General features: G+C 42.9%; 1 protein-coding gene across 3 annotated transcripts in view; it reads left to right on the forward strand.

The window, feature by feature from the left end:
• crim1 (cysteine rich transmembrane BMP regulator 1 (chordin-like)) overlaps positions 1 to 12,083 on the forward strand; it is a 32,290-nt gene extending 20,207 nt beyond the window's left edge. For all 3 annotated transcript variants that reach the window (XM_040137181.1, XM_040137183.1, XM_040137182.1), the window contains 8 exons: positions 237 to 390; positions 2,969 to 3,090; positions 4,610 to 4,828; positions 6,080 to 6,295; positions 7,459 to 7,680; positions 8,495 to 8,617; positions 9,060 to 9,238; positions 9,689 to 12,083. In XM_040137181.1, coding sequence (XP_039993115.1) covers positions 237 to 390; positions 2,969 to 3,090; positions 4,610 to 4,828; positions 6,080 to 6,295; positions 7,459 to 7,680; positions 8,495 to 8,617; positions 9,060 to 9,238; positions 9,689 to 9,883 — 1,430 coding nt within the window. In that variant the 3' untranslated portion in view covers positions 9,884 to 12,083. The remainder of the gene's footprint in view (positions 1 to 236; positions 391 to 2,968; positions 3,091 to 4,609; positions 4,829 to 6,079; positions 6,296 to 7,458; positions 7,681 to 8,494; positions 8,618 to 9,059; positions 9,239 to 9,688) is intronic.
• The last annotated feature ends 69 nt before the right edge of the window (positions 12,084 to 12,152 follow it).

Here is a 12,152-nt window from a genome sequence, read left to right on the forward strand (position 1 = left end):
GGTGTACATACAACACTGTGTTTACCTGTTTGCTCCTGCTGATGTCAAAAAAAATATTGGCAACCACTTGGTTTTGACAGCAGCAAAGACATGTCCATATGCATCCATGGCTACGGTCTTTGCATGGTTCTCTGTCACAGGAATGCTCCTGTGAGCAGCCCCATAGCAACTCATGCCTTTGCCTTTGATGGATTGTTGTGCCCATGATCAGATGACCTCCCCCTCAACTCTTTCAGATGACTCCTGCCCTGAACTGGGAAAATACTGCTCTCTGCAATGCCCATTGGGATACGAGAGGGATGATTTTGGCTGTGAGGTGTGTGAATGCAGCATCCCCGTGCCCAAGTGTCGACCTCTGACCTGCACTAAGACCTGCCCCTATGGATATGTGTGAGTACACCCAGTGACCCCGTGGGTTTCTCATCCCTACTTGTCATCCGTTTTTTCATTTGTCATCCGTGTTTTCAGCTTGCTTAAAGGCATCTGTGACTGTCAGTGATGTAACATGCAGATACATGAAGAAACTATACACCCTGCTCTTACAAACTCATAAGACAGAAAAATCTAAGTGGATAGTAGTATTTGGAAATTCTATTATGACTGTGACAAGTGGTCAGTTTCATAACGTACAATGTGGAGCAGTTTTCTCTTCTTACTCCAGGGAAAATGGAGATTGCCCCCCAAGTCATTTTCACCCAGTCACTTTCTGCATTTAAATTGCTATGGTTAAATAAGAAGTACGATACTTATATTATCAAGTGATGCTCAGAGGGGAAGTGCCCGATTGGTCATGTTCAAAAGGAAGCACAACAGACTATTGCAATAGTAGTTTGGCATCTAAGATCAAAGGGCCTACCTTGGTGGCCAGTCCCAGGTCTCTAAATCTGTGTATGAGAATCTGTGTGCATATTTGTGTGTGAGTAATTCACTGTGAGCTCCACACTGGCCTCTCAGCCCCCTGCAACTCCTCTCCTCCTAATCCCATATAACCCAATCAAACATCTGGAAGTGCTCTCTACTGGGACACTTGGTCCCCAGGCACAACTCTCATTTCATAAATCATCACCCCCGCCTCAAAACAATGATCAAAAACACGTCACAACAAAAGCAGCCTTTATGAAACGTATACAGTTGAGATTCTTCTGGTATCTCAACCATGCTCACTGGAGCCACAGCTCAAGATGGGCCTGATGTGTTTGCATAGGATGCCAGAGGAGAGGAGAGGAGAGGAGGATGAGGGGGATCCTGCAGGGAAAAGAGGAGCAGGAAGTCCTGGCTTTATCCTTCATAAGCAGCTGTTTAAGTCTAGCTTCAGAAGTCTGAAATCCTCTGAGAGCTTGCCAGCCTTAAAATGCAGATCTGTCTTCTCACACAGGACCCCTGCATGTAGCCACAGCAAAGAAACAAAAGGCACAAAGAATCATTGTGTTTATACTGGTTGTATTGATGACATCCCATGAGTACTGTAATGTACCTATTCAAAACTGAAGGCGCAGGCCTCCAAAGCAGGATGAACGTAAAGCTTGTAAATAATTTTCAACCAATTGTTGAACACTCCTCTCATGTGTTAACAGTCTAGATGACGGACATTCTCAGGGTGGTTCTTATGACTGAAGTTGTGTTTTTATGGGACATTAGTGTGTTTTCCATCCTTCATAGCTCAAAATCATCACTGTGACCACATGGGTCATGAATGGCATTCTTCTGGCCATCACGGTTGCGGTGCACTGGAAATTGTGCCGAGCCAGCAGTCCCAGGGCCGGGGCCCCCAGTGCCTCCCCAAGCCCCTCTATCCCCCTGGAGCCTAAAGTGCTGCTTGGCATTCCACACACCATCTTTAAACAAAGCCTTGCTCTAAGGTCGCAGCACTCACTGTCTCTGTATTTGTACAGTGAGGCACTGGCCAACCCCTCACAATGTTGTTTCAAAAGCTGTTATTGCTGTTTCAGCATAGATAGCGTCCCCTGTTTGCTGAGCCTGACATGCTCTGTCCAGTTTATGGAACCCAGCACTGCTCATGGGTTCAAGGGCATCTTTTACTTACATCGTCCTGGAGGATGAAGATTTATAGAGTAATTGGCCAGGCCAAATGAGGCCACTGCTTCATAAAATAGGTATCATCACTTACCTGGACTGTGAGACAGAAAGGGAGGCTATTTGTTTGGGAGAGGATGAATGAGAAAGGGAGGAACAGAGGGGGAGTCGAAAATGAGAGAAGTATAGATACAGGTCATTCTTTCATCTGGGTTTTGACAGTTTATCAACCTGCAGCTCATCTTTGTTTTATTAGGCAGATAATTGGATCCAACTGGTCTATTTCCAGCCTCTGAGGCTTCTGCCCTTTGTACTACTCTCCCCTCTGTATGTGAGGATATCCCTTTAACGCTGCTGTGCTCTGACAGCTGGACTCAACTTTCTTGTCTGGTCAGCTTAGTAAAATTGTCACTTTATTTTTACAAATCAGTGATCATCTTATACATGGCCATCATAGGGTGTGCTTTTCTGTACTCCTCAATCAACATGCTTACATTAGGTCTAATCTGGCCCCTGCTCTTGCGTGCTCTTATATGTCTGCCAAAGGCTTTTGAAGCAATAAGGATGGCAACAGGGTGAATTGAAAGCATCTGAATGGGCTTTAGATTGCTTCTTTCGGAGTCTTTTGGGTTGGTATGATGTGCAAACCACAGGGATCTCATGTGTTGGCCTTTTATTTGGCTTTCTTCAAAGGCAGCTAATATAGAGAGGGGAAAGCAGGTCCAGATGTTGATTATACCAGGCTTGAGCATCTGGGTCTCTGTATCACAACACCATTGATGCTCCATAGAACTATCTTCATTTTGGAGATATCCTCAATGTGAAGCAATTTCAAACTCTGTTTGAGTGGCATTGTTTTCTTTCTAACATTCTCTTTAGATAAATGAGTTTAATGTGTGTGTGCTTCATCTGCTGAACGCTTGTTGCTCTGCAGGAGGAACAAGCATGGCTGTGAGATGTGCCGCTGTGTCAAGTGTCCCCCCTTCACCTGCGACAAGCACTGCATCGACGGCTATCGACAGAACCGGAAGGGCTGCTCCATCTGCATGTGTAAAGGTAACTGAGCTCTTTTAGGCATCAGATGCTAAATTGAATTACTTAAGTGTAGTACAGCCTTTAAGATGTATTTCATGCATTTCTGGTACATGAAAGTGTTACCTTCAATAGGCCACTGCAATATTGAAATGCAGTACTGGTGACCCCATAACTTTCATCTAAGGCCTTCACAAGAACAAAATTTCAACTTTCTGCAAAATTCCATGGAAATTTACTCGTCAGATTTACTGAACTCATTCATGTTACACAGACAATATAAACCTTTTGTATTCGGACACTGCATTAGATTTTCTTTGCAACCTAAGGTCATAAGGTTTGATTGTCATTAAATTTCATGTGTGTATTCACGGTCCCCAGAGAATGAGCCCTGCTTATTGTTGCAAGCTCTTGACCTTTCCTGTACCACCAGACCATAACACACATTCATAGATTATCCTGACATTTACTTAACATGCTCCCTAAAGGATAAACCTTATCAAGATATATTTTGGCAGTTTAAATGGTAGCGGATGGAAGGAGATAGGAGAGCTCTGTTGGCAGAGTTGAATTTTTGCCACTAAGCTACAGCTTTGATTTCCTGTGACCTTTTGCTGCTCTTTGATGGAGACTTTTATGTCTGCTTGTTTTGGTTCTTGATGGCGTTAAGCTTTATCCAGGGGCTGTGTGTGCAGCTTTAATTAGATTCCCTAAACCCATAAGTTTAAATAAAGTATGCAGATGCCATATTTATGCTCTGCCACATTTTATTTGATGTGTTTATTTTGCCAGTTTAGCTGTTGTATGAATATTTCAGGTTCAAATATACTTAAGGTTTTCTTGTTTGGTGAGGTTATCAGTTCAGCTGGTTCCTCATCCCCGCAGAGGGAAATACATAGACCAGTACCTACTGCAAATAAACCGCGGTTTACCTGATTTTGAAACTCTTGGGTCAGACTCTCTGTAGACTGTTAAAATATTTAGGGATAGGAAACCTTTTTGGAAGTATGGTTTTTTTGTGTGTGTGTTTTAGAAAAACTTAAATAAGTGAGAAGAGACATCCAAACATATGCATGATCCGCGCAGCTTCGTACAGTTCACTTTGTTTGGCTTCGTTCAAGATCCCAGTGGATCCCTACAAGCTTTAAAAGTCATGCTGAGTTTAACACATTCTGAGGCCCAGTTACTGGCAACTTTGGCTCTTCATAAAGTGAATGTGTCCCTCATTTTCAAAGCTTTTAGTTTTTTGTTAGTTAACAAAAATTGTGAGAAAAATGATTAAGTTTTACTTTTGGCTGGATTATAAAATTATTACTGGGAAATAAAAGGAAGATCAAATATTCCTGACTGGTGAGTAGAACCATAACCACTGAGCTCTCACTTTAGCCTCTAATGAAACAATAAGGACAATGAAGTTTCCATATTGAATTTACAGGAGTTCTTGCCGTAGCAGGCTTTGTTGCTTTTTGAATTTTTTGCACAGCTATTCCACAAGTTCTTAGCCACCCCAGTAATGTCTGCACTTTTATGTTTGTGTCTCCAGAAAGTGCCCATGTCCCGAGCACCACCGTGCCGGCCCCAGTGCCCAACTATTGCCTCACCTCCAATGGGCACCGATATGAGGAAGGTGATGGCTGGCATGACGGCTGTCGTGACTGCTACTGCCACTCTGGACGGGAGATGTGTGTGCTCATTTCCTGCCCTGTACCCAGCTGTTCTCATCCAGTTGTCAGGCCTGACCAGTGTTGTCCTACATGTGAGGGTACGTCTCTGCAATTCAAACATGACTTTATGTCATATCCAGCATTAAAGGATAATTCCTGGTTATTAGGAATTGGATCATATTTTCATTGCTTTGGTCATCATTACTATTGGTAATGCTCAAAGGAAGTCTGATGGGGCAAGAGACACAAGACAATCAGACAGGTTTTAAACAATGCCCCAGGTCAGTCATACTTATTTGGACGAGTAAGTGAAAGAGAGTGCTACAGTTATTCCTCAAGCTATTCATCCAGTACAATAAGGGATTATGCCAACATCATGGGTGGACTCACTTTCATGACTTCATGAAAGCAATCCTGCCGTGTTTCCAGATCTCCGCATTTACATCTTGTGAGTAGGGTGTTATCATAACAAATAAAAATGATGTCCAAAACTAAGAAAATAAGACTCAAGTTTTAATAAAGTGGAATAATCCTTTAAAAAAATACATTCTACCATTGGTTTAAGATCAGTTTCACTGTTTTTTGCAGTTTGACTACTCAAAAATTCTAACAATATAGTGAATCAAGTATCAACATTCAATATATTCTTTTGTTTAAATTAAAATAATGCTTTAGGAGTCACTCAATTACTTACAGTTAGGTCACATGCTTGCGTGCGCACACACATCTGGCACTACACAGTATACAGTCCCCTAACAGCTCATTCAGCCAAAGGCTTGGGATCATTAGCGAGCTTTTAGGCCGTAGACTTGCCGGCCACTTAAACTCGCAAACGCACAGTCTCTGTCTGTTTCTCTAAAAATGGAAGGCACACTGATCCACACCAACACTTTTTTATCCACAACCCTGCGACTCATGCTGGATATTTATGGAGGAGTGGCTCAGTTGGCTGTTCAAATATTTAGGAGTGAAAGAATGTCTACAACATTAAGAAGCCGCACACACTTTGCAGTCAGGGGACAGCAAGCAAACTCGTTACAGATGTCTGCTACTCTGCTGGACAGAAAGATGTTTTCAAATAAATTAGTGTCAAAACAACTTGTACACTACACTACCCTACACTGCCTGAGGCCTCTTTTTAATGGATAGTGGACTCCCGTGCATCCTTATTCTAGTAACCTATGACTCTGTTTACTCCCTCAAGATCTTTGTTTCCTTTCATTGTGTAACGGTTATTGTTAAGAGCTGAATGAATTAATGTTTGTTTGGCACTGAAAGCAGACCAGAATTTGAATGTCATAGCAGAGCACACACATGACTCTCCTTTCCCCCCCCCCCTTTTCCTTCAGATGAATCAGGCAGTGGTCAGCCAGAAGGGATGGACATGGTGGTGTGCAGAGCACCTGGGGGAGAATTTTACGTGGAGGGGGAGACCTGGAACCTGGACGAGTGCACACGCTGCACCTGCAGGAAGGGACGTGTCCTCTGCGACACTGAAGTGTGTCCCCCAGCTCTCTGCCAGACACCAGTCAGGAACAAGGACACCTGTTGCCACGTATGCCCAGGTATCAGGAAAAAGGCCAGGCTATAGTGAAGAAGGGGTCATTTTAGATCAAAACATTTTAAGCTAATGAAGGGGTTGTCAGAAGTTGGGGAAATAGGTAGAGACGTATAAAGCTGTTTCGAATGTGCTATCAGCATGTGGGTTTGGAAGGTCTTCCAAGTTGCACTCTGTCGGGCAGTTTTATGTCAGGCACACAGGCTCATAAAGAAACCAGCCAAGACCGGTTGGGTTTACATAGTGATCCTCCAGGCAGGCAGCAGCACATGTGGACTGCTTTCATCCAGCGACCCACACTGGAGGTTCATCTAACTCCCTTACTGCTGGAAAGGCAAGAATGTAACTAATCTCTCTGAATGTGTGCTGTTCCTCTGGTTATGGGAATACACTCTGACATAAAATGTCAGGGCAAACACAAAACCACACACATATTTTATTTACAACTGCACCCAAACACTCAGCCTCTCTCATACACTTAGAAACAACATATCCCAAGCACTCCCAAGCATGAGGCCCACAAATCAGCAATGCATGACTGTGCCTGAGAGCTGCTCCTTAAGAATGCCGTCGTTGCCTTATCACTGCATCTCCCCTCACAAAAGCAGACTGTCAGAGGCCAGCCTTTGATATATGTATGGGCTTGGTCACAAGGAATGTGGGAATAAGACACATCTCACTGACAGGCCCTATGATGTATGGGTATACAGTAGGCTAGTACAGTGTGTACATGCTAAGTAAGTCTTTGGTCATGAGAAGGCCATAGATCTCAGGCCTGCGGGGGTTTCTTGGGAGAGAGAGATAAGATCTGAGACTGAACTGACATCGCCATATGGAGTCATTTATGATTGTGTTTAACATACAGTAAAGCATCTTATCTTGAACGCAACTCTAAAGGCCAAATAACTTTTGTGGATTGCGATGTTATACAGCAGGGCTGAATGCAGGAGTCATGTAAGAACAGGCCTCTCCGTGTAGTTGCATAAAACTCCGACTAAATAAGGTTTTTCCTTTGGAAACGGCAGTACGCTACAAGTTAAACTGTAGCTCTAACCCTACATTACAAAGTCCTATTAAGTTAGAAAAGAGGCTGGAACACAGCCCCATGTCTTACCTTAACCTTAGTGTGTTTTCGTGATTAACCCTATTTATACCTGTGTGCCACCACAGAGGAGACACTGAGCCCCTTGCTGCCAGTGAACAACAGCCAGCAGGAGTACTGCATAACCAGCGATGGAGACGTGCTGCTGGCTGGAGACTCCTGGAAGGCGAACGCCTGCACCAGCTGCACCTGCAACAACGGCACCATTCAGTGTTTCTCTCAGCGCTGTCCGGCTGCCAATTGCAGGGTGCCCGTCTTACGCAAGGGCCAGTGCTGCCCACACTGTCTCGGTGAGTATTTTGGTGTGTCTCAATAACGAGAATGCTGCCTTGTGCCAATGTTGCCTTTAGACTGGAGTCATTTTATTGCACTAAAAATAAATGAAAGTTGTAGTCTATACATACTAAATGTGGTTTATATTGCATACTAAAATGTAATGCTTCCACATACTGAGAGAACTGTCAAAGTTGTGCAAAACTACCATTCTTTATATAACAAGTGGTACCACTGAGACAAGGCGCAGCCTGTTGCTGGGAAAGTTCTAATTCATAATGCTACATGTCAAACAGAGGGAGTAACTGAGAAAATGCCAGTTTCCAGACCGCGCGTGTGTGTGTGTGTGTGTGTATGTGTTTGTTCATTAGACTCAGCCACTCTGGCGCTACACAGGCAAACACGATCATTCGCAACAACATTCCATGTGACATGCACACAAGGTCCACTCAGAGAGAAAACATTCCTTGAGCATCCGCACATTCACACGTGTTTCCTGTCTGCGGCTGAATCGGCCCGCAACACTCTCTCTGTGGCGGCACAGGAAGGCAAAGCTCCATGTCAGCTTTTCCTATAGAGGAAAACCTTAGCATAGGCTATCATTGTTCACCCTGACATGTAGCTGTTTCACCAGGCCTTTTGTTTTTGCTATTTGCCAAGTGGAAAACAGAGCTTTTTACGTAATGCCTTTACAAAGCGGTACCATGGAAGTTAAGAGGACAGTTCCTATAAACACAGCTTATCAATTGAGAGACTAACTCACAGTTAGACATGTTAACACACCGGCCATATTGGCCATACTAGTAATGGATCTTAATCCTGTTTGAACAGAAATTACAACGTCCGTGCCGGTGATGGTGTCTACCAATGCCCCCAAGACAACGGTTACTGCTACAGTGGAGAGTGCAGTGTGGCTCACCACTGTCACCATTCCGCCCATCATTGCTGATACAGGTACCTGCTTATTAAATCACCACCTAATCAGCCATCCCTCTGCACAGATACCCAGTCAATGTCTTCGTTACTCACCTCCCTATTCCCTTTAACACACTGCATAGTAACCCCATCCTAGTTCTTTGGCATCATCGCCATACTCTCCCTGCCAATCCCTGTGGGTGTTTATACTAATGGAGGGTGTTTGGAATTCCTTGATAAATGAGTACAATGTAAACTAACTAAAACAACAATGATAAATGGACATTGGCTAAACGTGAACTCTCTTGAGACCTCCAGTTTCAATTTTTTAGCGTTGAGTACTGAGCTTGGATATTTGCCGCTAAAGCAAAGAATTAAGCTGTTTGTAATTTAGACTTGGTAAATGGGCAGGATACAATAATGGGAAAAACTTTCTGTGTTGGGATGGATATCCAATATCAAGGTTGTCTGTGTCCCACAGATGAACCAGGTTTGGGTGAGAATTACCCCAGCCAAACGGAGATGGCCCTCATCTACCAATCAGCTGCCTGGATCCTGGCAGGTCTCCTCCTGGCGATTATCATCTTCCTCATCGTGGCGTTACTCATCAACAAGAAAAAGAAGTGGGTGCAGATGTCCTGCTACAGTGCACCAAAGAAGGTGAGAGGCCATCTGTAAATCACATGAATCATCTTATTATGTTGAAGAACTGGATTAAAAAGGTGCTAAATTATGCAGACTCCATCATACAGATAGCAGTGAGTGCAGTGTTAATGTTTGCGTGGGTCAGGGGGAGTTTTCCTTGATCTTCCACCATCTGCTACAACCAGTGCTAAACCTGTCATGACATTAGGATTAATGTAGTTTTCCTTTGCTATGTGCTTTCAACTGGAACAAGTTCATGTGTGTTGTAAAATCTACAACTCTACCACGAAATGAGATTGTAGTGTCAGAAAATGAGAATTTGTCAGGGACTATTTTCAGAAGTAATATTTAACGAGAGCAAGCTTTTATAAATTAGCAAGCTTTCATCAGTACGTGCTGCCTAAACTTGCATTATGAACAGGCTTCAATCTAAGAGTAGTTTTCCAATTTTTTTCCCCTCCTTAGACGGTGATCCTAAAAAAACATGTAAACAAGAACTCAGTGGTCTACATGGAGCCCTCCAAGGAGAACAAATTTCAGAATGTGAAGAACGACTGTGGCATCATCCACTTCTCTCCAGAGATGAGCTCCCCGTGTGCAGACAAGATGACCATTCCCAGGGCCAAGTTGAACATGGGCAACGACTGGACGTCGCGCTAAAAAAAACCAAAAAAACCCCACACCACTCAGACTCGGCCGATCAGAGCTGTCCGGCACCTCCCACTCTCTCTTACTGCTGTATCCAAGGTGATTTATGTAACTGTGCACACCTCGGGTATCATCATGTTCCCAACCTTTTCTCTGTGTGACAGTAAAACCGAGGATGCTCTACATGAGACAAAGCAAGTGACTTCTGTTTCTTTTATCATATGTCCATATTCTTCTGTGTTCGGACCTTTTGCTGGAGGGAGACGCTGGGAGGTGGATGGACGGGTGGACATGTAAAGGACACAGCCACTCTGGCCTCTGCTTTAAAACAGAGAAGGAGGCAGCCTGAGAGGCTCCTCTGTCAGAATCAGACTTTGACTGTGAACATTGTAATATTATTGCTTATTATTGCCTCTTTTGAAACTGGAACTTTGAGGCAGTAAGAGGAGCATAAAAAGCTTTAGGACAGGGGTTTGGGCTGTAGTTTGAAGGGGACAGAGAGGATCCTGCCCCTCCGAGTGCAGCAGTGCTTCATGGATGTAATCATTATCATCAGCAGGGAGGCCAAAGGAACTGATAATCCAGTTGGATCAAAGTGAGTTCAGCAGCCAAATCAAGTCAACAGGCTTTATATAGACCGCCAGATCCAAACCCCTGCTTTAGAATGTGTGGTTTCCATCTTAGTTTTTGTATATTTCTACAGTATTTGTACTAGTTGTAGTGTTGTTCTAGGCCACCTCATGTTTTTATCATGGGTGTCTCCATGGGGCCAGATTGAAACATTTTGAAATTGCCCATCTAAACATTCCCCCCATCAAGTTCAGGAAGGACACGCTTCCCATATAACAGCCTTGTTTCTACATTCAGTTGACCCGAGTCATTCCATTCAGAGAACCCCAATAACAAACCACAATTGTACGAAAAAAATGTGTGAATACGCTCTCTACACTGGTCCACCATGCTGTAGCCAATAATCCTCGTCTTTCCACTCGGCCTCATCTGAACTGGGCTGAAGCCCATCAATTGTACTTCATCTCAAAAATCGCAGTTGAGTTAAAGCAGAGTGATATTCATCCTGGAAGAATGTCATTTTATTGACTGCAGAGGAGGCAAAATGGTGCCAGACACTTCATCTGGACCTGTGAGGAATGGCTTTGATACCATACCACAGTTCATAACTTCAATCACAGCTCTCTCTCTCTCTGTGTTTGTGGAGCTACTGTTCTTACCGAATGTTAGTGATGGTTAGTAATAATTCTTTTTAAAGCCTTAATTCTATAGCCTTAATGCATTTTCTTTGTTGATATCTTGTTTTCATTTAATAATTGTGTTAGCCCATATCAAGAAATCAAAAAACAGTAATTTATTCACCCATTATTGAGATGAACAGATTATGTTTTACAGCATCACTGATGGTTCCCTTCAGCAATTATATGATGTGGGGACATTAGAGTTTAAGGGGAGCTTATTTGTAACTGTACATAATGGTACACATTACAACATCAGAGCATGTTAAAGAGACAAAAGCACTTTTCTTTGGAGCCAGTGTTTTTTAGAAAGCCCACTGCAGGATTCTTGGAGGGATAAAGGCCCTAATCAGGGATTTGATAGGCATATTAAGCACACCACTTAAACCACTCAAGTGAACACGCTGTTGCAGCTAGAGGCTCTGCACCAATCTGATCATTACGGGGAAGGATGGAATCTGAGAAGCATTACACAACAAACTGAGGTTTCATAGGAAAAAGGTTTTGTATCAGAATTCTCAATCCATTGCCAATTTCTCAATACAAAGACCATTCTGATGCCAAATTGGTCGGAGGACAATTAATATTGAAGTGTTTTAGTAACAGTAGATAATCTGTTTAATCATGACCATGTGCTTTAAAATGAAGAGGTGACTGTAAAAGCTTACACAATTCTTTGTTCTTCTATGTGTAAAAAAAAAAAAAAGTAGTTTAAATTAGTAGGACAGAAGAGTACCTTATTTATTTTTTCACATAGCTTTATTTATTAATACTAAACTATAGTTTGAGATTTTTTCTTTTTGAAAAATGAACTTTTGGTAGCCAAAGCTGCTGTACATTGTAGACCATTTACCATTTCTATCTGCTATATTCTATACAACCTTATTTATTTCACTGTCGCAGACCCTGTAAATATGTTTCCTAGATGATGAACTGTAACATTTACAACTATTTTGAAAAATAAATGTGTGAACCAAAGAGGCCCTCAATGATGCTTAAAATGGGTTGGAGGAGCAATCGCCTAAGTGCAGTGA

Source organism: Xiphias gladius, chromosome 10 (assembly GCF_016859285.1).
Source record: "Xiphias gladius isolate SHS-SW01 ecotype Sanya breed wild chromosome 10, ASM1685928v1, whole genome shotgun sequence".
NCBI lineage: Eukaryota > Metazoa > Chordata > Actinopteri > Istiophoriformes > Xiphiidae > Xiphias > Xiphias gladius.